A 25,393-nucleotide genomic window follows, 5' to 3' on the forward strand; every position below is an offset into this window, starting at 1 on the left:
ATGATCATCTTCAAAAACAGTCAACAAAACAAAAAAGTTATAGCCTTGAAGCTAATCTTCTTTCCACTTTTCCGACCTACGGTCAATCCATCGAAAACCTCTGTAATGATTAGTGCCGTTTTTTTTTTAAATTAGGTTTACTTTTTTTTTAAAATTATTATTAGGTTGCCTCTGTGTAATGCTTTACCTTAACATACGGTCGTGTATGCTAGGTTTTGCTTGACTGGACTGAGCTTCTTATCCAAACAATACGGTTATCTCCCTACGGCGCGAAAGAGAGATTACGTCAAAGCTAGCTTCCCTCCAACCGAACAAGCTAACCATTCTTCTTACGGGTAACCAACGTTACAGACGAGGTAGTGGAGTCTGTTTTGCCTTTGTAGTGTTTATGTGGATTACACAGAAGCTACAATATCGGCACAGGATATATGTTATATGAAGTTATGGTATTTCAAAAAAATCCTAGAATGAATGGACTTCTATGGGAGTTAGCAGAGAGGTGGTCCCTCCAGCCTACGTCGATTCTTCTACTTCCGGGAATTCGCCTGCCCCCTTGGTTGTGGTCAGAGGTGTTGCTGTTTATTGCTGCTGTGAGAAGGCTATCTACCTACTTCACACCGTAGAAGAAGCAATGAAGCCGCTCTAGTTGCCATGGTGAATCAGTGAATCTGTGATCGGTGGCGGGGTCTATTTGAGGGAGCCGTGAGCGCGCTCTTATCCAGGATAGGTTTCACCTGGCTTGATGAATCCGTGTCTGCTCATCCTGGCTTGCTCGTTGTGCAAACCAATTAAGCCTGTACGCTCTTGTTTTGGATTCATTGAGCGCAGCTCAGTAACTTATCCCGGATGTCTTAATTCTGCTTTTGTGCAACAGGCCCCTGGTCTTTGGAGCATGCATCTTTTAAAACTTCAATTAGGCAAACAATAGCTGGCTTGAGGCAACATTTTGGCACAACTATGTTTTGACCCCAAGCATACCAAGACATCAGGCACAGTACTTTGTATTCATCTCATTATCTAGTTCTAACTTAAACATTGTCAAACATAGTCCAATCTAAAAGGGATAAGTATACTTCACAAATCATCGGTTTTGAAAGGAATGACCATTTCATGTCTGACAAGATAGTCTGATCAATGTTCTATTGCTATTGAGAAAAGATTGCTTCACAGTTGTGGCCTTTCCATGTACAAATTTATTGGGTGAGGGAAGGAGTTTCAGACATTCCATCAACACTTAAACAGAAACACATGGTTATATGCGGGGAATCCAAAAGAATATACCTACTGTTGAAAACAATATTTAAAGAACAGGAATGATAAGATAGGGATGGGGGATGTATTTGTCTTACAAACAACTACAGAGCGTTTTGACTTAAAATACACATTTTACGATTCGGTTCAGTAGCCACGTGTGACAATGGAGCACGTGGAGCGAAAAAAGATCTACTCCGAGGTAACAGCACAAGAAGTCCTTGGTATTCCCATGGGCGGGCTCAGGTCCTATAACAACACACAAAGTAGAGATGCTATGGAGGTGTGGACGTCTCTCCAGGGCGTTGGCTAGGCTGTGCTGCTCACTCCTTCCTGCGCTTCTTCTCGTGGTCGTAGTCCTTGGAGCGGCCGCTGGTGGAGGGCCTCTTGGAGCCACCGTGCTGCTTGGCCTCCTCCAAGAACCTGTCCAGACCGAAGGGATCCTCCTCAAACTGGACGGGTCCGTCCCGGCGAGGCCCACTGTCTGCACCAGAGAACTCACGATCCGGCACAAACCTGGAGACAAACAGAGACAGACAGAAAGACATGAATGTGTGATGTTAGACAAGATCATCTCACAAAGTGCTCCCACTTCACTTGCCGATACTGATATTTCTACCACAAAAATAATTATTAGGCTAGCATAAAAATGCAATGAATTGGAACACGTTTTCTTTTTTCCAAATAAGCTTAAAAATAAATAATAGTATCACATAAAATATGTAATATTGAGGCTATTTTAAACTGAAATGTCTCCACATTTCATTTCATTGTCACCTCATTTCATTTCAACAAATTACAAACAAGACTATTTTGCACTGGCACCACATTATCTCTTACCTAGAAATATCCAGACGCTTTCACAAAGTGAATAAAGTCTGGCAGCTCTCGATTGGAAAACGTTTGCAACACTTGCATCGCGACGGGCACTAACTTTGAAATCATTGGTCCAGCCTTACCAATCAGATTAGAGATTCCTAACGTTAACTCCCTCCACGGAGTTTTGTTTACTTTTCCCTCAACTCCCGGTGAAGTGCAGAGCTACAGCAACACGCTAGCCACCAAGTGTGTGCCACTTGCACAGGTTAGACGAGCTATAGTTTCATGGAGAACCATTTATGCTATGGTATTCGGCTGCCTAGATTCAACACAGATCCATAAATCTTGCTAACTATGCGCAGTGGCAGTACATGGAAGCATAGGCGTTCTTAAAGTAGCGGTTACGCTACAGTGTTTTATGGAAACCGTGTAATTAAGTGGTATTGAGCATACCCAAAATGCTGCTACACAAAAAATGTAAAAGTGGCTGGGGCATCCTCTATGCCAACTTTGTCAGACTCGTCAGTCATGCTGGCTAATGTTAAACACTACTCCACGAGACAGATTTTTACCTTGACGAGAAATATTGTGACATTGTAGTATCGCGAGAGGTTGTGGCACGAGATCACACCTCTTTTTCATATTAAAATACCAAAACCATACCGTTACCGTGGCACAAAAACGTTGCATCCTGAGTGTGTGACTACATTTTACATGGAACCCAACCAAAACAAACCAACAAGTTTCCCAAACAATGAATTCCTAAAATGGGAAGGCCAAGCAAAAGAATAAGAGAAGTAGGGGGTGTGCAAACCTGTTGTTCTTCATAAGGGTGTCCACATCGTCCCCATAGATGTCCTTGTCCGTGTTCTTGCTAGGCCTGTAGATGTTCTGGGCCATTGACCTGTCTCCCCTGAAGGGCTGGTCGTACACTGTGTACTGGTCATCATCACCAAAGCCACTGTCCATTCCCTGGAAGCCAGAGAAAGGGTCAACACACAAACAGAGGGCATCCCAAAATGGCACTATTACACAGGTTGACTTTGGTGCCAATAAAACTGTGTTTAAAGAACACCAATACAATTATTTTTGTTGTTGTTTTCTTTTATGTTTAACATATAAAAGCAATCAATCACAAGTCACAACCTAACATACAGATTTGTTGCAATGAATTAATCGGAAAGAGGCTATTACTGTGTCTGCAAGTCTTTCATAAATTCTCCAGCCTAATAAATAGTTTGAACAACTGGACGTTGATTGCATGACAAACAAATGACTGCAAAGAAACACGGCAAACTGACATTGACCTGAAATTCAAGCTCACACACTAGACCATGAAACCAGTATTTGGTTCACACTTCACATTTGGCACATTAAGTTGAAGTGTCATGTGAGAGTGATAGTGGCAATCAGACACAAGGTGTGGTAAGAGTGCATTACCTTGCTTTGGTTGAAGAGCCGCTGGTCATACTGGGCCTCACTGGAGGTGCGCGGGTTGGGCTGGCCCAGAGCTATGAGCTCACTGATGTCTCGGTCCTGGTCCCTCTGCAGCTTGGACCTGTTCAGAGGAAAACAGTCAAAGAGTGTTCAAGACGATGGGAAGGATAGGGCAAACACTGTCTCAAGAACCGTACTCAGGGTAATGGTTCTCTAGTCGCATTAGTCATATTCTGAAATGGTGTGTGTGTGTGTGTGTGTGGGGCAAGATATGGTAATTTTCAGAGGAGCAGCTTCCAGACTGAAAGTGACAAGACCTGAATGGCAGAACAGGGAGGTTCTCAAATTTACATTAACCCCCCTACATCACTTGGAAAGAATTCATTTAACCCTTAAAGGTGTAGGTTTTTGAACATTCTAAGTTCCGCAACAATTGAAGGTTCTAAAATTCTATGTTGAATTCAATGAACCCAGCTATTCTTTAGAACGTTCATTTCTCAACATTCCCATCACACCAGTGTGACTGTACTCCTTTAAGGGTTAATACAGTTCAGAGAGCAAATGTGCTCACGTCCTGGTTAGGGGATTCTGGGGACATATTCTTTCTTTTAACCCCTGGCTGATGATTTGTGCCCTGGAGGCTCCGACTGGAGTCTAATGTTGGCGGCGGGCTCAGGGGGGCCAGGCATGATTGAGTGGGCGGTGGGTGGGTTTAAAAATGCATGTTACCTTTTATCGGGCGCGGCCCGGGAGATGTTCCTGTCGTGCTGCCGCTCTTTCCTTCTGTCGTGGCGGATCTCGTCACGCTCCCTGGTCTCGCCATCTTCGCCACCTGCCGGGGGACAGCGGGACAGGAGGAGCAGGTGGACGAGAGAGAGAGAGAGAAAGAAGAGAGAAGGTCCGACAGAACGTACACAGGGATGGAGAGACAGATAGACAGTGTGAACAGGACCAACAGATGAAGGTACACAGACACAAAAAAAAAAAGAGAAAGAGTGAGACAGGAGTGTGAACAGGGCCAACAAGACAAACAAAAGTACAGCCTGATCGCCCTACACACTGTAGCAACATTTACTCATTAGCCATGTTTACATGGACACTTTTAATCCGATTAGAAACGGAATAACGACTCAATCGAAATAAAAATTCTCATAAACACCTCAATCGGAATAAAAATGCCTGATCCGATCAGAATTTTAATCAGAATGAAAGTGGTGGTGTAGTCCATTCCTATTCCGATTGAGGAGCCATGTATACGGTAAATCAGATTGCCTGCTGTATCTTCAAGGAATAGTAGGCGACAACGGCTGTTCCGATTAAAGATTCCAAAGCGCTTGAGAGCACCTGATTGGTGTAAACAGACGGCACAGATTTATCAATAATAAAAGTTTAATCAAAATGACAAAAAAAAAAAAAACAACCTGTCCATGTCAACATGTCTAGTGTCACAATCAAAGCACATCTCTCTTTCTTCTAAAGCAAATTAACTTAAGAGGATGGCTCACCAAGTCAGTTAACCAGTGATACAGTACATGTGTGACTATGGTTGAACTCCCTGACTGGTACAACGTGTGCACCGGACTTTCAAGTGTCTGTTCAGTTATGTAAACCCTTGCCCTCCCTCACCGGTCAGTGGAGAACATATCTGTTTGTTTGTTTTGCTTGCATGCGCGCACGGTGTCGACAGGAGGTCAGGTTGTGGCGTGACCAGGGAAGCAGCGGCGCAGCAGTCGCGTACCTTTGTCTCCGTGACTCTTGATCCCAGCCCTGCGGTCGCGAGCCATCTGAGCCAACTCGCGCAGCTTCTCCTCTTTCTTCTCCTTCTCCTTCTGCGCCATCTTCTTCTCCACCTGGGCACGCATCTCCACCGCCTCTCTGGCCTGAGGGGGAAAACATCATTGTTTAAGAAAGATAAAACTTACATTTCATATGGCCTCTTCTGTAATCATTTAACTGCAACTGCTCATACTTGGTGAAATAGTATCCACTTGATGTTAAATGGACAAGGACTTTAGTGTTGGAATTCCATAATGGTTCATTCAAACAGAGGCACTTGCTTTCAGACAATTAATAACAATTCTTAGGTAAAGACTTAGAGTAATACTACACTCTCAACATCTGTACTAACCCATGTAGGCCCTACTGAGTTATTTGGTCACATATTACATTGCAGTCAATTCGGTTTAATGATAGCTACACATTCTAATACATGTAAATGCAGTCATTGATTAACGATTACGTTTCCATGTACACCATATTCCGATTAAGGATCATATTCTGCTTATGCCAATATTCAGAATAAGACGTTTCCATGTGTAACAGAAATGGAATATTCCCGTTTACATGTTAATCAGTTTGCTGAATATCAGTATCTGCGTCATGACATCTCCATTCATGGCTGCAAAATAGGTGTATTTGGCTATATATATATATATATATATATATATATATATATATAAATAATAGGCCACTTTGAGGGGTCTTCACCAATTCTTCATCTGTCAGTAGTGAGCGCAAAACCTGCATCTTTGAGCATTACGATGCTCCCACCCATCGTAAGGTTCCATAGCCTCTTTGACAGCTCAATGACATCAGGTATGTAACCTACATATTTATGTTTTTGCCAGCTAACTTTTAACATGATCTTCATATTCAGATGCTATATGGGCCTAATGCACATGAAAGATTAACATGCCATTATGTTTAGAACACACCGTGAAATAAAGTTCACCTTACAACTTACAACTGCTGATAACATTTCAAATAAATGCCAGTTAGCGCATTAGCAAGGATATTGTGTAACGTATACTGTTGATGTTGTTTCATAGCCTTTTGCTTGTGTGTAGATAGGCCCACTGCTAGATTTTGACAGGAGCTCGTGATATAATTTTAAAGTAAGCAACTTTGGCTCACGCAAGCTGTCAAACACTGCCTACTCGCCTATGTGGGTCCCTCTGGTTTATACATCCAGTGTTTATGTTAGCTAACTGTATCTGGATGTGTTGCTATCAGAGCAAGAAGTTAGAGATGGCGCATGATATGCAGTGATGCATACAACAAAACAAACAAAATAAAACAAAAAAACGCGATTTAAGCACCGAAATGAGGCACTGAAATCCAAGTTGTTATTCGATGCAGTTACTACTGTTTGCGTCGGCACCGGTGCCATATTAGAACCGTGTTTTGGTGCCCAACCCTATTTATATGACATTAATCAGGTTATGGCAGCTGGAATAAGGCATTTACATGAGTCATGCGCAATCGGAATTATTATTCCGAATAAAACAGGAATATGATGTGGATGGAAATGTAGTCAATCATTAACATGTTGATAGATGTTATTTACAAATAGCAGAGGATTAATGTACCATTACACACAGATATTCAGGTCTAGTTCAGTTCTAGGACATTTAACAGTGTGATTTTTACATAACAAGGTCATAATGCCAATAGTACAGACTAGAGTGCCACTGATACTATTCACAACAAACTTTTTCATAGATAAAAATCACTGCTCTGCTTACTTTTCTGTCTGCTATGTACAAAGCCTCTGCCAGCTTAGCAAAGTTCTCATTGATATGAACCGTCTGCAGGCCTCTTCCATCTGCAGCCAAGCGCTTGTCCAGAGGGATCGTGTAACCCTGAGAGAGAGAGGAGTATGCCATGCCAATGTTAACCGCAGCGGTCAATACAGCAGCACATCTGTGGCCTTCTAAATTATTAATAAAGATTCTTATTCTGGGAGAGAGAGAGAGAGAGAGAGAGAGAGAGAGAGAGAGAGAGAGAGAGGAGAGAGAGAGAGAGAGAGAGAGAGAAAGAGAGACAGGCCAGAAGAGAGAGAGACAGAGAGAGAGAGACCAACAAACAAACAAACAAACCTTTGCGTTCTTCCAGTTGGAGATACATGGAGGTATCTTCCACTCCTGCTGCTCTTTCACGGTCATCTGGGAGGGATGGAGAGAGAGAGAGAGAGAGCAAGAAATGGAGAGAAAGAGTGAGCGAGTAAATGTAACAACATATTGTGCACCTAGCCTTTGTCTCCATTAAGAAGCTATGTGTATCCTTCCCCAGGGGTATCGCCATATGAAACACATGAATAGGCCGGCTTTACCTTCCTGCTGGGGGAGTGCATGACTGGAGCAGGAGGGGATGGGGGTCCACGAGGAATCTTTTTGTTGATCCTGCACAAAGAGAATATTCAACCATTAACCACTTGAGATGCATCACCCAGGAACACTTCCCAGTTTCATGCAAACACATTATATAATAAAGAACGGGAAATCTTGAGAGATCAAGCAGGCCTTACTTGAAGCGTGGAGGCTCCATGGGATCCTTCTGCATCTCCACCATGCGAATGACTCGCTGCTTGGCTCCCGAGTTGAATGCCACTCCCTGCTGTGAAGGTGTGTACCTGAATAGAAAGACAATAGTATTTTCAATGTGATTACTGCACAATAGTGCATCTAAAATAAACAGCGCGCATCTAAACATACTGCATCTTTGTACACAATACTCAATGCATTTTGATTACCCTACCAGGGGATATGCGAGATGCCCTGTGGGGGGTATGGGGATTTGTGAGAGATTGCACTATAGCCTACCTAATATACTGTGCTGGGGCCTGCTTATCTGCTGCACGCACAGGCATGGCAGCGGCAATCTTCTGTGAGACCTGCTTGTCCAGTGCAGCGCGCGTCTTCTCTGTGAGCTACGGAGGACAGATAAAGAACAAAACACCACATAAAGTGACAGTTCCTCAGTAAAACTATCAGTAATTGGACATTGGTCCACACAAGTCTGTGGGAAATGAACGCTGTCTCAAAACTCACCTCCTTCACTGCCTCCTCATCAGGCCTCTGAAGCTCTGGGGCATCGTCGTTCAAGACTTCCTTAGGAAGTAGGTCTGTGTATTTGCTGAAGATCACCTGTAATCAGATTTAAACAAGCAAAAACAAATTACAAATGCTACTGATATCATTCATCACAACCCATAGATAGATGCATGTACATCACACATCTTAAATGTGGGGCTGCAACAGTGCAACCAACGATTATTTTCATAATTGATTCATCTGTCCATTACTTACTGAATTGTTGGATCAATAAAATGTCAGTAAATGGTCAAACAAAAATGAAATGTCAATCACTAGGTGGGTTTACATGGAGTTTTTTTTTATCATTCTGATTAAACTATTCTGATTGAAAAATGTGCCGTCTGTTTACATGGGGTACGTTTTATTCCGATCAGGTGCTCTCAAGCGCTTTAGAATCAATCAGAATAGCCGCTGTTGCATACTTTTCCTTGAGGATACAGCAAGCAATCCGATTGACTTTATACATGGAAATTAAAATGATGATCGGATCGGCAGTTTTATTCCAAACAAGGTGTTTTTATGTGAAATATCTATTCCGATTGTAACTGTAATACGGGTCCATGTAAACCCACCTAGTGTTTCCTAAAGCCCAAACATTATGTCCTCACATTTCTTTTTGTCCACACACCAAAGATATTTAGTGTACAGTCACAGAAGTAATTAAAAGCTAAAAATGTTCAAGTTTAAGAAGCTGCATTCAGAGGTATTTTCTTTGGGGGAAAAAACAATGAACAAAGCAGTTGGAGATTATTAGCCTAGAAATCTAGACGCGCCCCTAGTAAGTGCAGTAGAAGAGGGGTTTAGTAGATTAAGTGGCAAGGGCTGCATAAGAAAGGTGGGGGAGGATTGGGATTGGGGGGGGCACCAACAAGGAGCACCCAAGAGCAACAGGGGCAAGGAAAAACTCCCTTACCAAGGAAGAAAAGTATGTAGGTAACTAACCAATTAATTAATTAAGGTAACTAACCAATTAATCAACCTAAATGTCAGGTCATTTACCAACTGAGATGTGTGAGGGTGGTTATACCTTGTCTTTGCCCTGGCCCTGCCTGGCAATGGCATCATACTTGATCTTGCCCTCTGCATCCACCTGCACTGCCAAGGCATTGGAGGTCTTCTTCTTCCTACCCATTTCCAATGGGTACTGGGCAACATGGATTTCTGGAAAAGCACCTCCATCTCCAAAGTCCTACAACACAAATACCCAAACACACACACTAAACCAAAATGTACACATACCCCTCCATTACACACAAGGCAGATGTTAAATTTGTGTCTGGTACCTCCAGTGAGCGGGGGACCCATGATTTTCTGAAGCCATAGGGGGGTGGTTCTCTGCGGGAGGACACGAGTGCCGTGGAGTGAGACCTCTTGGTCCGGGTCCGTTCCTCGGCCTCCAGCTGGTCCTGGGACAGCTGCGTAGGCGCCGGTAAAAAGCTACAGAGAAAAACATCCGTTTTAGCTAAGATATCTTGAATGGACCATAGACAGTAAAAGATAGGGTATGTACACACCAACAAGTTCAGGATGGACGCAGAAATAACTTAACGCAACTTTTATAACGCAGTCATAACTGACTACAGTAACTAAAAGTTAGCAATGCATGTATACTAGCGAAATGGTAAATTGTCTAAGATGTCTGTATAAGGCCTGCTCTTAATGTGACTTGTCTGTTGGCACATTGACAAAAAACTGTGCGGCTGCCTAAACAAACACCTTCATTGATGTTAACCTGACGATGTGTATGCGTGCCGATTTGGTAACTAGCTCACCACTTGCACTGCTAGTCAGTTCTTATTTTGCTACATTTCACTCTTTTGTCTCAATCCAGCTATACTTTTGAGGGCAACAAAACATAAGATCAGGCCCTGCTAGTTGTTACAAGCTGGCAAACATCCACTGCGACTGAAAAGAACGGCAACTGTAACATTAACGTTGATTAAATTAGCAACATTAGCCATAACTATCTACGTAAGCTGTTATCGTTACACGCACCAAGTTACCACAACACGCAAATAGTTCAACAACTATGACTAGCTCGTACATAAACGAAATAGTTGACACGCTATAAACAAATGGTGTCAGAAGTCATGATGAGTAATCCAAGAAACTGGTACCTTAGCCATGTCGCAAAGCCAAACATTATCCTTTCGCTAGTTAACTTGCTAACGTTAGCATGCTATTACAAAGACTTGCACCCACAGGCCCATGGATATCGGTTACCACAAATATCAGATCAGAACAATACACATCTTGTCAATTTACGTGACATGTAAGTGTTACGTGTATAATAAATGAAACTATATTCAAGAACCAATCGGTAATAAGATTTAAAAAAAAAAAATCAAGGCCTGTGGTCAGGACTTACCTCGCTAGCGACATTTTCCTCTCTCTCGAATTTGACGTCACAAGATCTCGCGATATAAGAGTATTTATTCTGACATCATATCCATACCAGGGTGGTAGGGTCAAAGATCTTTGGTAGGGTGCATTCAGGGCACCTCGGAATGACAAGGACCGCCCACATGGCTACTTTGTTTTTCCGACAGCAAGTGTTCATGTGCTTTGCCATCAGAATGTGTGACAAACAGGGATGCCACAACAAATGTTAAAACATACACTCACTAATTCTAAACAAACAACTGTATTTGCTTAAAATATAGTGTAAGATGCTCGTGAAAGAATGATATGCAGCTTTCAAGTGACAAAAACGGCAAATTCCCATTAAAACTGTTGGACATGAAAGGCCACATGGACTACAAACGAACTACAACGTGACGACAAAAGTGATGACGAGCCCCTAACTTGGCAAATCTAGCCCCAGTTTCCGACCTCTGACTCACACATTAAGTGACGTGAATGACGCGGAATGATGATGTGGAGAAAGGTTTTTCCGAAGCCCATGAACGCTAGGTTATACAGGGATACAAGGAAGTTTATTGTCACATGCATATAGTTACTGGAAGTAAGGGGGGGGGGGGGGGGGGGCGGGGGAGTGCAGTAGAAGAGGGGTTTAGTAGATTAAGTGGCAAGGGCTGCAAGAAAGGTGGGGGAGGATTGGGATGGGGGGGGGGGGGGTGCAAGGAAAAACTCCCTTACCAAGGAAGAAACCTTGGGCAGATCCACGGCTCAAGGGGCTAACCCAACTGCCAGGGGTCTTGGTGTGTGTGTTGGGGTGATGACAAGGGAGATGGGATAGTGTGCTGTGTATGTGGGGAGAGGGCAGTGTGCAATATGTGTGTTGGAGAAGCTTCCTCATGAGACAATGTGCTGTGTATGGGGGGGGGGGGGGGGGGGGGTTAATGTGCTGTAAGTATGTTGGGGATGTGTGTTGGAGAAGCTTCCTGATGAAATAATGTGCTGTGTATGTAGGGGAGAGGGGGCGGCAGTGTACTGCAAGTATGGTGAAGGGACTATTGCAAGCAGAGTACTGTATGTATGATGTATGTGAGTGATGACAGTGAAGATGTGTGTGTGGGCGGGAAGGAAGTGGAGCAGTGACTGTGTGTGTGTGTGTGTGTGTGTGGGTAGGTGGGGGCAGTGTGCTGTAAGTATGTAGAGGATGTGTGTTGGAGAAGATCCTGAAGAAAATGTGCTGTGTATGTAGGGGGGGGGGCAGTGTGCAGCAAGTATGTAGAGGAGGCTTACTGTAGCAAGCAGTGTGCTGTATGTATGTGAGGTGATGACAGTGATGATGTAAGTGTGTGTGTTTTTTGTGTGTGTGTTGGGGATGGGGGGGGGGGGGGCAGAAAGGCTAGGCAATCAAGGACATGGGTAGATAGATGAAGGAGAAATCAAAAAATAATAAATAAAAAGTTCTATGGAGATGTGCAAAAGTTGGAGAAAGTCAGATATGTGTGTGTGTGTGTGTGTGTGTGTGTGTATGTGTGTGTGTGTATGTGTGTGTGTGTGTTTTGACGTGTGATGAAATAAGAAAATAAATAAAAGGTCTGTAGCATATGGGAGAGGGATGTAAAAGTGCTAAAGTCATGTAGGTGTGTGTGTGTGTGTGTGTGTGTGTGTGGGGGGGGGGGGGGGGGGGGGGGGGGTCATGAGTGAATGAGTGCAAAGTCAGTATCGTGTGAGTTCAGAGTTCGGATGGCCTGGGGATAAGTCTCTCAGTTCTGGCTTTGTGACTACATAGGCGTCTTCTTGATTTCAGCGGTAGGAATAATCCATTGTTAGGATGAGAAGAGTCCTTCAGAATCTTTTGGGCTCTTAGGAGTATTCTTCTGGAATAGATATCTTGTAGAGCAGGGAGTTGAGTTCTTATAGTACGTTCAGCTGAGCGCACTACTCTCTGCAGTACTACAATCTCTAACTGTGGTGTTCCCATACCAGGTGATGATGCTACCAGTTAGAACACTCTCAACCACTGAAGTGTAGAAGGCCTTCATGATGGATGTAGAAACTTTGAATTTCCTTAGCTGACGAAGGAAGTACAGTCGTTGTCTGGACTTCTTCAGAACATATTGAGTGTTAACAGTCCATGTTAAGTCTTCAGTAATGTGGACACCAAGGTATTTAAAACTTGTGACTCTCTCTACAGGTTGCCTGCTGATCATTAGTGGGGTGTAACTGTAGTTCTGCTGCTGCCTTCTGTAATCCACTACCATTTCCTTGGTTTTATTGACATTCAGTGTCAAGCTGTTAGATTGATACCACTGTGCCACCTCATCAACCTGATCCAAGTAGAGCTATTCATTGTTGTTACTAATCAGGCCCAAGATCACTGTGTCATCTGCAAACTTGATGATGGAGGTATGACTACTGTTGGCTTTGCAGTCATGCGTGTAGATGTTGTACAGCAGTGGACTCAGAACACAGCCTTGGGGAGCACCAGTGCTGATGGTAAATGTGTCAGATGTCAGACCCCCCACTCTAACCACTTGTGAACGGTTGGTGAGAAAGTCAAATATCTAGTGACACAGGGTGGTGTTCAGTCCTAAGGCCTTCATCTTTGTGACCAAGGTGAGAGGTACTATCGTGTTGAATGCTGAACTAAAGTCAATGAACAGCATCCTCACATAATTTCCATTCCCCTCCTCCAGGTGAGTTAAGGTGGTGTGCATGAGGTTTGAGATGGCATCCTCTGTAGACCTGTTGGCTCTGTAAGCAATTTGGAGGGGGTCGAAGGAGGCAGAGAGGGATGAGCAGATAATGTTTTTCACAAGCTTCTCAAAACACTTGTTTTTCGGTACTGGAACAATAACAGACTGCTTGAGGCAAGTAGGAACTGTCTCTTGAGCCAATGATTATTAGACATTCTCTGGTGGTAGGCTTCGATAGAAAGACACTGTATTTTTTTTTAACAGTATACTTGAATTTCCCCTGAATTTCCCCTGGGGATCAATAAATTATCTATCTATCTATCTATCTATCTATCTATCTATCTATCTATCTATGGTTTTGACTACTGATGTTAATGATACACTGTGTGTAAGAGTGACAACAGTTTTTAGTGTTTAGGCTACCACATCTGAACTGCCCAAGGCTAAATAATTGCAGTCCCTCTCAATGTTTTTTATATTTTAATGTTTACATTTGCAAATGAGGCTCTATCTCATTAAAAATGCTCTAATTTGCATACACACAAAAGCAGATAGTATGATAAAGCCAGGCTCAAAATTGTTTTTCCAAGGTAAACACTTGTTCGCAAGATAACTCCAAAAATTTGGGAGTGATCGGATCACCGTCTGGATCCAGGAGGCGGTTATGTTTTCGCTTGGTGGAGGTCTGCACTCTCAGAGTGCTTTTCTAGTTTTGCATGGCACACTTAATTTCTTAATCTGTCTGTCCATAGGTCAACACTGCCTCCTTACCAAGTTTCTTAAAGGTTTTCACCAACTCACCCAACCAAGTACACGTGTTTACCTTGGAAAAACAATTTTGAGCCTGGCTTTATCACACTATCTGCTTTTGTGTGTATGCAAATTAGAGCATTTTTAATGAGATAGGGCCTCATTTGCATATGTAAACATTAAAATATAAAAAACATGCAATACATTTTTTTTCTCATCTTAACATAAGTAATCAATTCAGAAAGTTTCATGGTGATATCTAGTATTTAAATGTTTTACCCTATTCACCTGTACTGCCTCGCCTTAATTGCCTATTTATGCTAATTATGCAAATTGCCCAAAGTGCAACTTTAGGCAACCAAGTTGAATTCCACCCACTAGGCCTATAGATGACATTTCTGCAATAAAACTTTAGGGTACTCAACATTTCTACACTATTGGGCCTATGGGGATCACGACTAGACTATAGGCTATCAATCACTAATAAGGTCGAGATTTCACTCAAGCGTCTGAATGTTCATAACTCTGTTCTAGAATATTTGGTTTTAACACTTAAAGCCTCGGTTGCTAGGTAACTATAAACAAACTCAAAGATCGTAATTCTTGATTTCGCTTGCAAACTGACTGTTTTATGCGTTTACTAAACAAAGATTATGGAAATTAAACACCACTTTTCCCATCAAAAAGCTTGTTGTAAAATGCATAACTCTTAGATTTAAGAACTAGGTTCGCTAGCTCTGTGTGTTATGAGCAAAGAATCTTTTGTTATGAGTCCCATAGAACAACACTGCCATCTACTGGATTAGAAAGTGTCAGCAGGCTACTTGTGGATCTGGGTGGCTTCTCTGCTGCAAAGTTTGTCTCAAAAATACGTGATCCACAAATGCTGATCCACAAATGCAAAAACGAAAACTGTGTGTGCTGGTGATCCACAAATGAAAAATTAGATTTCACAAAGGCAATTTTCAGTTTTACAAATGCCATTTCATTTACAAATACACATCTACAATTGTGAAAACCATTTTACAAGTTACAAATATGATTTTTTTTATTTGTGGATGTCAAAACATGCAAGTCAAAAAATATTTGTGGATGTCGCCATCTACTGGATTGCGATTTCTGTGTGCCGGTGAATTAAAGTAGGCTAGGCCTATTTACGTGTGGATTTGTGTGACTTTCATGTGAAGAATGTCTCAAAAACATGTAACTTTGGAAAGCGTAGAATGCGTGTGCTTGTGATCCACAAATGCAGAATCACATTTCACAAATGAAATTTTCGGTTTTACAAATGGCATTTTATTTACAAATGCACATCTATATTTGTAAAAATCAATATACGAGTTACAAATATGATTTTTGTATTTGTAGATATCAAAACACACATGCAAATCAAGAAATATTTGTGGATCCCCCTCTGTGCATATACAAATATAATTGAGACAAATTTAGCTCCATATTATTTCTCATGTCTGTCTCTCCTTCATTCCTCCATACTCTTATCGTTCCTTCACACACGTGTGTGTGCGCATGTGTGTGGTACATGTTTGTGTTTATGTGTGTGTGTGTGCGTGCGTGTGAGTCTGTGTGTGTTTATCTGTGCTTGTGTGTGTGTGTCTGTATGTGTGTGTGTGCCTGCATGTGTGTGAATGTATCTTTATGTGCATGTGTTTGCATGTATGTATGTATGTACTGTAGGTATGTATGTATGTTTCTCAGGTTCGTAAAGGTAGATAAACAAAGACAGAAGTTGTTCTACTCAATGTAGTCACTTATATGACAGTTATACAAGTTACGCTATATAGGTCACAAGCACTAGCAAGCCACAACGTGATCTTCACGATTTGCACCATTACGAAATAAAACAAAACAAAAATAGTCTCTAATATTAATATTGAGACCTTCAGTGCAGATGGATTAATTGTATGAGAAATATTATCACAATTAATACATTTGTCCAGCTATTTTAGTGGAACTCATCATTGCAAACTTATCATGAAACAGAACTGCACTGCAGAGACTGTTAACAGTGTGAGAGGGTGCTCATTATTAAAGATGCCTGTGAAAAATTTTACCAAGAAAATAAAATAGGAATATCAAAAGTTAACTGGTAATGGAAGTGAAAGTGTAATAATTAACTCTGCTACAAAGGGAGCTCGGGAGCCAGCGTAGTTTCCCGGTCCCACTGTCTGGATCTCATCAAGAGGTGGACAAGCAGCCGAGGAGTGGGGCCAAAGGACTATGAAGACTGAATGTCATTACCGGTAATAGTAATACATGTGACAGAACAGCCATTATCCCTGTTGGTATCTCTCATAAAAGTGAAGACGTGTTGGACTGCACAAGCCCTGGGCCAGTGAGAACTTGCACTGCCCAAATACGTTCCAAGCTGGGGCTTTATTGACAGTGGGTTGCTGTCCAGTGATGGTGCATTGCAGGTGGTCTCTGAGCACGCATTCAATAATGTAGTCTCAGTTTTACCTCACACCTCACAACAACGGACATCAGGGCGCTCCCTGAGGCACAGTCAGTTAAAACTAATGTAGAGTTTCAAGCCAAGGGCAGTGGCAAAATGTGCGCTTATGAACTAGGCTGGGGCCAGGCCCTGTTTCAGGTTCAGGATTTCATTCAAGCTGACATCATCTAGTGGTAGAGATGGGCATAAAAAAGATAAGCTTGACACCAGTTGTTAATAGTATGCTGCTCTGTTTATCTATAATCTAATTAAACACATAAAGCAGGCACTCAATGTTGGGATGCTCAGAAGATCTTTTGCAATAGTCATCAAGAATATTCAGATAGCCAAACAATAATATCCCTATGAAATTAAATGAATGAAATTACACATGCAGAAATGACCATGGATTTCAATTATGATTTATTTATGGTGGCTAGGAAAATTAAACTAATACAAATGATCAAAGTGGGTTGATGGGACTTTCTAGTCCTCTTTGGCACTGCAGCAGTTCAGTTTCCTGATGAACTGAAAAAACCTACAAACAAAAGAAAATGTTTCACAGAGTTATTGCAATTTCTATTACAACATCTTTGAAGTATTCAAAAAGACTTTCTGTTAAGCTAACAGGTATAAGTTTACGTTTTACCCAACTTCTTGTGTCAGTTCATGAACCTGACCTGAAGTCTAGTACATTCTTCAGAGAGATCATGTTAACTGTTTTGTGTGTTTGCAATCTCACCTCTCTTTAATGCTTCTCGTCTTTTTCCTCTCCTGCTCTACCACGCTGTCACCTGCTGCTAGGGACTCAGAGGACAATGTGCTGGTAGCCTCTGGACTTTGACCATCAGCATCCAGATTCACCATCAAATGCTCTGTCACAGCACTCTTTGTCAAAGAGAGAGAGAGAGAGAGAGAGAGAGAGAGAGAGACAGACAGACAGACAGACAGACAGAAAGAGAGAGGAGCTTGACTGTCATTAGGTTGCTACAATACTTTTCCTTCAGCTACATTTTTACTGTCTGCAGCAGGCAGACTGGACTTCTAATTGGCTAATATTGTCCAACTTCTACCTGACACCAAAATATGTCCAACATCTGTGTAGATTACATACAGCTTAAAACTCTATACCTATCCTGGGTTATACTGGTGAGGAGTATGACATGGTTCTGATGGTCTGAATGTTCTTTCACCTGTGTGGAATGTTCTGAAACACTCTCTAGGTCTAGGTCCTCTTGTTTTCTCCTGCACTGGATGGGAGGCAGAGGGGCAACTGGGTTGCAGAATGCTCTCAGAAGGGGTGGATTCAAATGGGGGAGCTTGGCTGGCAATGGGGGGAGCTTGGATGGCAGAGGAGCTAGTTTTGATGGCAGAGGAGGGAGTTGTGATGGCAGAGGAGGGAGTTTTGATGGCAGAGGAGGGAGTTGTGATGGCAGATGAGGGAGCTTGGACAGCAGAGGAGGGAGTTGTGATGGCAGATGAGGGAGCTTGGACAGCAGAGGAGGGAGTTGTGATGGCAGAGGAGGGAGCTTGGATGGTAGAGCCAGTGTTGCAGCACTCTGTATTGTTGAAAGAAAAATAGCATCTTGTAATTGACAATACATGGGTGAAAGGCTGTACTTCTGATACTAATGCACCAACAATATCTGAGATGAAATAACAGGAGCTAGGGTGTTCCTTTCCTCTGCATCCACTATCATGTCCATAACTTATGAGTACTGTGCTATCTTAGGAAATTTTACATTAGGAAATAGACACTAATATTTTGACAAGATAGATCGAAACAGAACTGCATCTTTTTTTCAGTAACTCACAATGTTCTGGCGTCCTCCATTTTCTGCTGTATTCCAGAGCTGAGCGACTCTGGCCACTGCGTCTCTGCTCTGCTGCCTGGTGATGGTGTCCAAGTGTAAAACTTGCTCCCTCCACGTTGTCCACTCCAAGCTGTCCTCTTCTTCCTCTTTCTTCACCCACTCCTCAAGCTCCACCATTCTCATGCGGTCCAGGGAATGTATTACCCTGGGTAGCTGAGCAATAGCGTCTTTGAGCATTAAACACTCTCCTTCTTCCCTTTTTTGATGGGAGAGATGTTTTTTTCCCTCGTTTCTCCATTTCTCCACTTCCATGACCCGCGTCTCTCTACCCTCCAGCAGGACTGCTAACTTCCTCTCTCTTTCCCCCTGTCTGCTCCTCATCACTTGCTTCATCTCTCTCCTTATGCTTTCTATGGCCACCTTCAAAGCCTGTTCTTGGCCTGTTGCAGCATCCCGCGCAACCTTCAGAGTCTCAGCCCTGAGGTCCAAATTAAGCCTTGGTGAGCTAAGGGTGAAAAGTCTGTGAGGTTCTGAAGAACGATGCATGCGTTCCAGATCCTCGGCAGAAATGAATTTGGAAGTGAACTCAGTCAGGTCCTGCGAGTAAAATGTGAGGTGATCACTGATAAGTACTGTGATTCACATTCCAACTTTATCTAAGATAGGTTTTCTTTTTTTTAATGTGTAATACATTTTCACAGTCTTACCCCACCGAAGTCCTCTGCACTGGATTTCACCTGGGAGGTTGCTTTCCCTTTGGCCGCTGGTGAATCACTGTTCACATGGGTCTAAAATAAACCAAGACGTTTATATTTACCTATGCCGTTTTCCCTCTCGAACTTTTTCACAATGTTTAAGGTGAAATGGGTAGGCCTTTGTTATTAATCCAACTTCTTTTTTGGAAACGCACAGTAGCCTATAATACGATTCATTTAGAAAGTGGAAATATGGGGGATTTATAAAGTAATTAAAAAGTAATAAAAGTAGGCCTACTATCTCCGAAATTCCCCTAAACTCACCATAGTGAAGACGTAACCTCTTGATTGGACAAAATGTGAATTCGCTATAGGATATGGCAGAACAACTCTCTATGCTATCTTTCCTCGATCGGTCTGTTTGTTTGTTGCTTTGCGCTCCATCCAGAACAGATGCATGGATTTTTAAGTGCGTCGTTTATGACGTGTATGACAGCCACATTATTGCGTAGTAGATAAGCAGTTCAATCGCGGTTTTACACACATGCCTATGTTTCTTATTCATTGCTTTCCAAACTCGTCATTGCATAAATATTAGGCCGTTAGTTAATCAAAATAAAAATTATATTGTAATATAATTAAATAATTAATAAATATAATATATAAGTATATAATACATATAATATATAAAACATATTATGTGCTCATGAACTGTGACAACAGACAAAAATGTCTATAAATGTCCATAAAGGATATTGTCTCAATTGGACTCGCAGGGACTCAGTTGGCACTATTGTATAGCGGTCAGAGTAACGGCGCTTTCATACTTTTGTTCCAAATCACGGGCTGAATCGATCAAATTTTTCGTCATTGTCCCCTGGATTCGTTTGTGTTCACATGGCAGCATTTATATCGCAACAAATGATATAACAAACCCACGTGAGATAAAGGTTGGTCTACAGACAAATCCACACGCGATTAAATTTTTCCCTGATTGGTAACATTTGACAGCTGAAGATAGGCCTACTATCCCGCAGTCACCACCTAACCCCACATTGGCTATTAAGAGCTCCTTATGTGCGTGTGTGTGTGCGCGCGTGTCCAAAGTCTAGGCTTCTCCCACTCTCTCCCGTTTTCCAAGTAACACCGGTAAAGCTAGCCTAAGACATTCGCTTGAAATTCAAAACATGGGCTAGCTAGATATATAGAACCAATCCTTGAGGGGAAACGCTCCACGTTCCGATTCAAAAAGAGCTAGGTGTGAAAGCGTCCTTAATCAGGATTCCATTTTTATTCTTCTGGTTAATTAAATGAAATTGTGTGTTGTTTTTTCACTCTGTCTGCCCCAAAATATGTGATAATGAGGCTAGGTTCAACTAGTAGTTGGCCTCTGGGTGGCCTCATGCTTTCTCGCATGGTATCAGTTCATATTACCTGCAATTTGCGTGTTTGTTCATATAGCTTTTTTGATGCGCTACGTCATCAGCAATTGGCCTCTTTTAAACATGCGTGAGTGAGCAGGACATCTTATTATAACCGCCGCTAGCGAAGCGGTCATATAGGGATTGTCAAAGTTTTTTTTTTTTTTTTTTTTTCTCGTAATCTACTTCCTGAATTTTTGGTCAACGATACCCGGGACACCGAACCACCGGGACACATGACATTTGGTGGGTATGTAGTCCCACTAGACTTTTACGGAAAATTTTCGTTTCATCCCCGGGGTCCACTCCCCCCCCCTGCTGGGCCCCCCGAACCGCAAAAAAAGCAGTTTTTCCTAAATAACTACCTGAACCGTGGCACCGAGGATGAAGAATCTTTTATAGTATGTTGGTCTCAAGGGCCCACATCAATCTGGCCCATAATCAATCATTTGTGATTTGCCCCCCCCATAAAAAATGAAAATGCAATATTATTCTGCTTTAATCGCCCCTATCTTCAGTTAAGATGTTCAGAACTGCACCACATTTTATTTGTATGATTGACCTGGCATTCTCTGGGGGTATGCCAAGTGTCGTAGAATTTCATCCATAGGGGGGTCTTAAAAAAATAGATTATGTGTACATTTAGTGACTGTACACTCATTGGCCTGTAGATGGCGGTGCACACATATACACATGCACACACACACACAGGCACCCACATACTATCGGTATTAGAACGGCCGATACATAATTACAAATTCAGTAGGATTAAAAGAAAGCCAAAATATATATTCATCATCATCATCATGGCTGCATTTCCAGTATTGGCGATAAGTAGTCGTTTGTCCACTAGATGGCGCATCGTTGCAGTGAGATGTAATTTTGATGGAAGTTAAACGTGGGTTGGAATAACAATGGACGCTTCCTACAAGGACTATAGTTTACCGCAGAGAACGTCTAATAAGGATAGGATGATGTTCACATGAAATGTAATTCCCATTTCTTCTTGAAGCCAAAATAAATCTGAGGATGTTTATCGGACATGCTTGGTTTTTACTGCAGGTACGTTAATCTTATAATATCAATAAGGACATAGGTAATGTTACCGTTAGCGTTGGTTGAGTGATGATGGAGGCCAATTTGATTGATTGCATTTGTAGAAAACTATAAATGCGGTTATACCAAGCAAATTGATAGCAGCACTGTAATTGTATCTTTCGACTGTCATTTGTTGCATGTGCTACAAAAATCATTCTGTGCAATGGAAGATTTACCAACATTACACCGGTCTGATACAGTTTTGCCTATACATGCGTGAGACTGAGACGCCTGTTTATTTTGTTTTAAGTGCGTGCAGGGTGTGAGAGGGGAATCGATGTGCTTTGATTCCAGCTTGGTAGTTGTAGTATGTGAAATTAAAAAGCACGTGTGTGTGAAGTATCCAAACAATGACACCTTCATTTCATTATGGCTGCTTTAGCAACACACCTTAAGCTACTGTGTAGTGGGTCCCATTTAGAAGTGGCTACTTCATTCGCGCTTTCCTTGACTCATGGAGCTGCGTGAATTTTATTACAACTTTTCGCCACGATATGGCAGTTTAAGTCCGCTTGATACTGTAAGGCGTAAGCCATTGGTTTCCAAAGGAGATTTTATTTGTGTCGCCAGCATAGCCTATTGACAATTTATGTTGTAAATAGGCCTACCTTATAAGCCTACCTGTAGCTTAGGGAAGCTAACAGCTTTCTATTAGGATCTAGTGTTAGTTACAGTTTTGTCATAACTCCCTGATGCATTTTTGCATTTAGAATAGCCAGAGCGTGAACAATATCGGGTGCCTATGGACTAGACTAGGCTTGGTGAACCCAGCCTGATCTGCCCGCTATTTATTTTTTGATTTCTTAAAAGACTGAGGTTGGTCTGGTGAAAGCCAGACTAGCCATGGACCTCAGTTACACAATGCAAGGGAACATGAATCAGCCTATATTTGCACGAACAATAACGGACAACAGCTCTTCAACTTTGGCCCGTTAAAATGTGTATGAACAGTCTAGCGACGCATATCAAGGCCCATTTGGACATGTCAGTTATTTGCACCACTAGATGTAAAACAGCATTTCGTTTCAGACTATTGTTAATTTGTGCATTGACAATAAAGTATTACATGAACTAAAGAGGACAAATCTTATGTAGAAGAAGAAATTCACAAAAAAAATCCATCCATCCAAAAATGACCTTTGTTTTTGATAGCTGTTGAAAACGGCACGGAACTGACAGATGTTTTTGTTTATAAATAAAAACAACATTATGCTGGGCAGGGCAGGGCAGTTTTTCCTAAATAACTACCTGAACCGTGGCACCGAGGATGAAGAATCTTTTATAGTATGTTGGTCTCAAGGGCCCACATCAATCTGGCCCATAATCAATCATTTGTGATTTGCCCCCCCCCATAAAAAATGAAAATGCAATATTATTCTGCTTTAATCGCCCCTATCTTCAGTTAAGATGTTCAGAACTGCACCACATTTTATTTGTATGATTGACCTGGCATTCTCTGGGGGTATGCCAAGTGTCGTAGAATTTCATCCATAGGGGGGTCTTAAAAAAATAGATTATGTGTACATTTAGTGACTGTACACTCATTGGCCTGTAGATGGCGGTGCACACATATACACATGCACACACACACACAGGCACCCACATACTATCGGTATTAGAACGGCCGATACATAATTACAAATTCAGTAGGATTAAAAGAAAGCCAAAATATATATTCATCATCATCATCATGGCTGCATTTCCAGTATTGGCGATAAGTAGTCGTTTGTCCACTAGATGGCGCATCGTTGCAGTGAGATGTAATTTTGATGGAAGTTAAACGTGGGTTGGAATAACAATGGACGCTTCCTACAAGGACTATAGTTTACCGCAGAGAACGTCTAATAAGGATAGGATGATGTTCACATGAAATGTAATTCCCATTTCTTCTTGAAGCCAAAATAAATCTGAGGATGTTTATCGGACATGCTTGGTTTTTACTGCAGGTACGTTAATCTTATAATATCAATAAGGACATAGGTAATGTTACCGTTAGCGTTGGTTGAGTGATGATGGAGGCCAATTTGATTGATTGCATTTGTAGAAAACTATAAATGCGGTTATACCAAGCAAATTGATAGCAGCACTGTAATTGTATCTTTCGACTGTCATTTGTTGCATGTGCTACAAAAATCATTCTGTGCAATGGAAGATTTACCAACATTACACCGGTCTGATACAGTTTTGCCTATACATGCGTGAGACTGAGACGCCTGTTTATTTTGTTTTAAGTGCGTGCAGGGTGTGAGAGGGGAATCGATGTGCTTTGATTCCAGCTTGGTAGTTGTAGTATGTGAAATTAAAAAGCACGTGTGTGTGAAGTATCCAAACAATGACACCTTCATTTCATTATGGCTGCTTTAGCAACACACCTTAAGCTACTGTGTAGTGGGTCCCATTTAGAAGTGGCTACTTCATTCGCGCTTTCCTTGACTCATGGAGCTGCGTGAATTTTATTACAACTTTTCGCCACGATATGGCAGTTTAAGTCCGCTTGATACTGTAAGGCGTAAGCCATTGGTTTCCAAAGGAGATTTTATTTGTGTCGCCAGCATAGCCTATTGACAATTTATGTTGTAAATAGGCCTACCTTATAAGCCTACCTGTAGCTTAGGGAAGCTAACAGCTTTCTATTAGGATCTAGTGTTAGTTACAGTTTTGTCATAACTCCCTGATGCATTTTTGCATTTAGAATAGCCAGAGCGTGAACAATATCGGGTGCCTATGGACTAGGCTTGGTGAACCCAGCCTGATCTGCCCGCTATTTATTTTTTGATTTCTTAAAAGACTGAGGTTGGTCTGGTGAAAGCCAGACTAGCCATGGACCTCAGTTACACAATGCAAGGGAACATGAATCAGCCTATATTTGCACGAACAATAACGGACAACAGCTCTTCAACTTTGGCCCGTTAAAATGTGTATGAACAGTCTAGCGACGCATATCAAGGCCCATTTGGACATGTCAGTTATTTGCACCACTAGATGTAAAACAGCATTTCGTTTCAGACTATTGTTAATTTGTGCATTGACAATAAAGTATTACATGAACTAAAGAGGACAAATCTTATGTAGAAGAAGAAATTCACAAAAAAAATCCATCCATCCAAAAATGACCTTTGTTTTTGATAGCTGTTGAAAACGGCACGGAACTGACAGATGTTTTTGTTTATAAATAAAAACAACATTATGCTGATACCTTTTGCTTTTCCCAAATACAATGTAGCCTACAGGTGTAAGTGACCTTTCATCAATCCAGTTGCAATGGATGAACTGCCCTACTTGTGATTGTTTAGAGATGTTAAAGGTTTTATAACAATGCTACATCTTTGGCTATTCTACAATCTATTCACCTTTTCAGCACCAGTAGGCTACTCTGTGCAGCCGCACACACACACTCAGGCATGCCAAACAAGCATACACAAAAGTTTCACGAGTGGGGGATGGAGTAAAATATGGAGACAAATTGAAGTGTGATTTATTTTTGCGGAACGGATGTACAGGACTGAGTGGCGGTTATATTTTGTACCGCTATGCAGTACATCTAGTTTATTTACATATAGTAGAAACAAAGACTTCCACTTGGATTGTGTTAAACACTTGGCCTCTATTATTGTGCTCATATCAGCAATATGGCAGTAGAATTTAAACTTCCAGTTCTGGCTAAATCAAGACAAATCTTCAGCAAAACCACTCATGACAAGCAGCTTGAACAAATGATCTGACAACTTAAA

General features: G+C 41.8%; 2 protein-coding genes across 3 annotated transcripts in view; both read right to left on the reverse strand.

Annotated features, from left to right (window-relative positions):
- Positions 1–19,625, reverse strand: part of LOC121712267 (protein enabled homolog) — a 28,404-nt gene extending 8,779 nt beyond the window's left edge. The window contains exons 1-6 of one of the 2 annotated variants that reach the window (XM_042096409.1): positions 19,468–19,620; positions 19,156–19,236; positions 18,449–19,045; positions 17,828–18,193; positions 17,377–17,522; positions 17,041–17,172 (exon numbers count right to left, since the gene is read on the reverse strand). In XM_042096409.1, coding sequence (XP_041952343.1) covers positions 17,121–17,172; positions 17,377–17,522; positions 17,828–18,193; positions 18,449–19,045; positions 19,156–19,236; positions 19,468–19,470 — 1,245 coding nt within the window. In that variant the 5' untranslated portion in view covers positions 19,471–19,620 and the 3' untranslated portion in view covers positions 17,041–17,120. Of the gene's footprint in view, positions 1–17,040; positions 17,173–17,376; positions 17,523–17,827; positions 18,194–18,448; positions 19,046–19,155; positions 19,237–19,467 lie in introns of those variants that run through there. The other variant, XM_042096407.1, reaches the window with a different exon arrangement.
- On the reverse strand, positions 1,174–10,827 carry LOC121712261 (SNW domain-containing protein 1-like). The gene is made up of 14 exons (XM_042096397.1): positions 10,750–10,827; positions 9,665–9,818; positions 9,409–9,570; positions 8,337–8,432; positions 8,109–8,215; positions 7,814–7,918; positions 7,619–7,688; positions 7,386–7,451; positions 7,032–7,148; positions 5,246–5,387; positions 4,237–4,339; positions 3,511–3,628; positions 2,885–3,042; positions 1,174–1,767 (listed from the first exon to the last, which is right to left on the reverse strand). The coding sequence occupies exons 1-14, from the start codon at positions 10,761–10,763 to the stop codon at positions 1,575–1,577; spliced, it is 1,605 nt and encodes a 534-aa protein (XP_041952331.1). The 5' UTR covers positions 10,764–10,827; the 3' UTR covers positions 1,174–1,574.
- Positions 19,626–25,393: the final 5,768 nt, after the last annotated feature.

The sequence above is a fragment of the Alosa sapidissima genome, chromosome 6, assembly GCF_018492685.1.
Source record: "Alosa sapidissima isolate fAloSap1 chromosome 6, fAloSap1.pri, whole genome shotgun sequence".
Lineage (NCBI taxonomy): Eukaryota > Metazoa > Chordata > Actinopteri > Clupeiformes > Clupeidae > Alosa > Alosa sapidissima.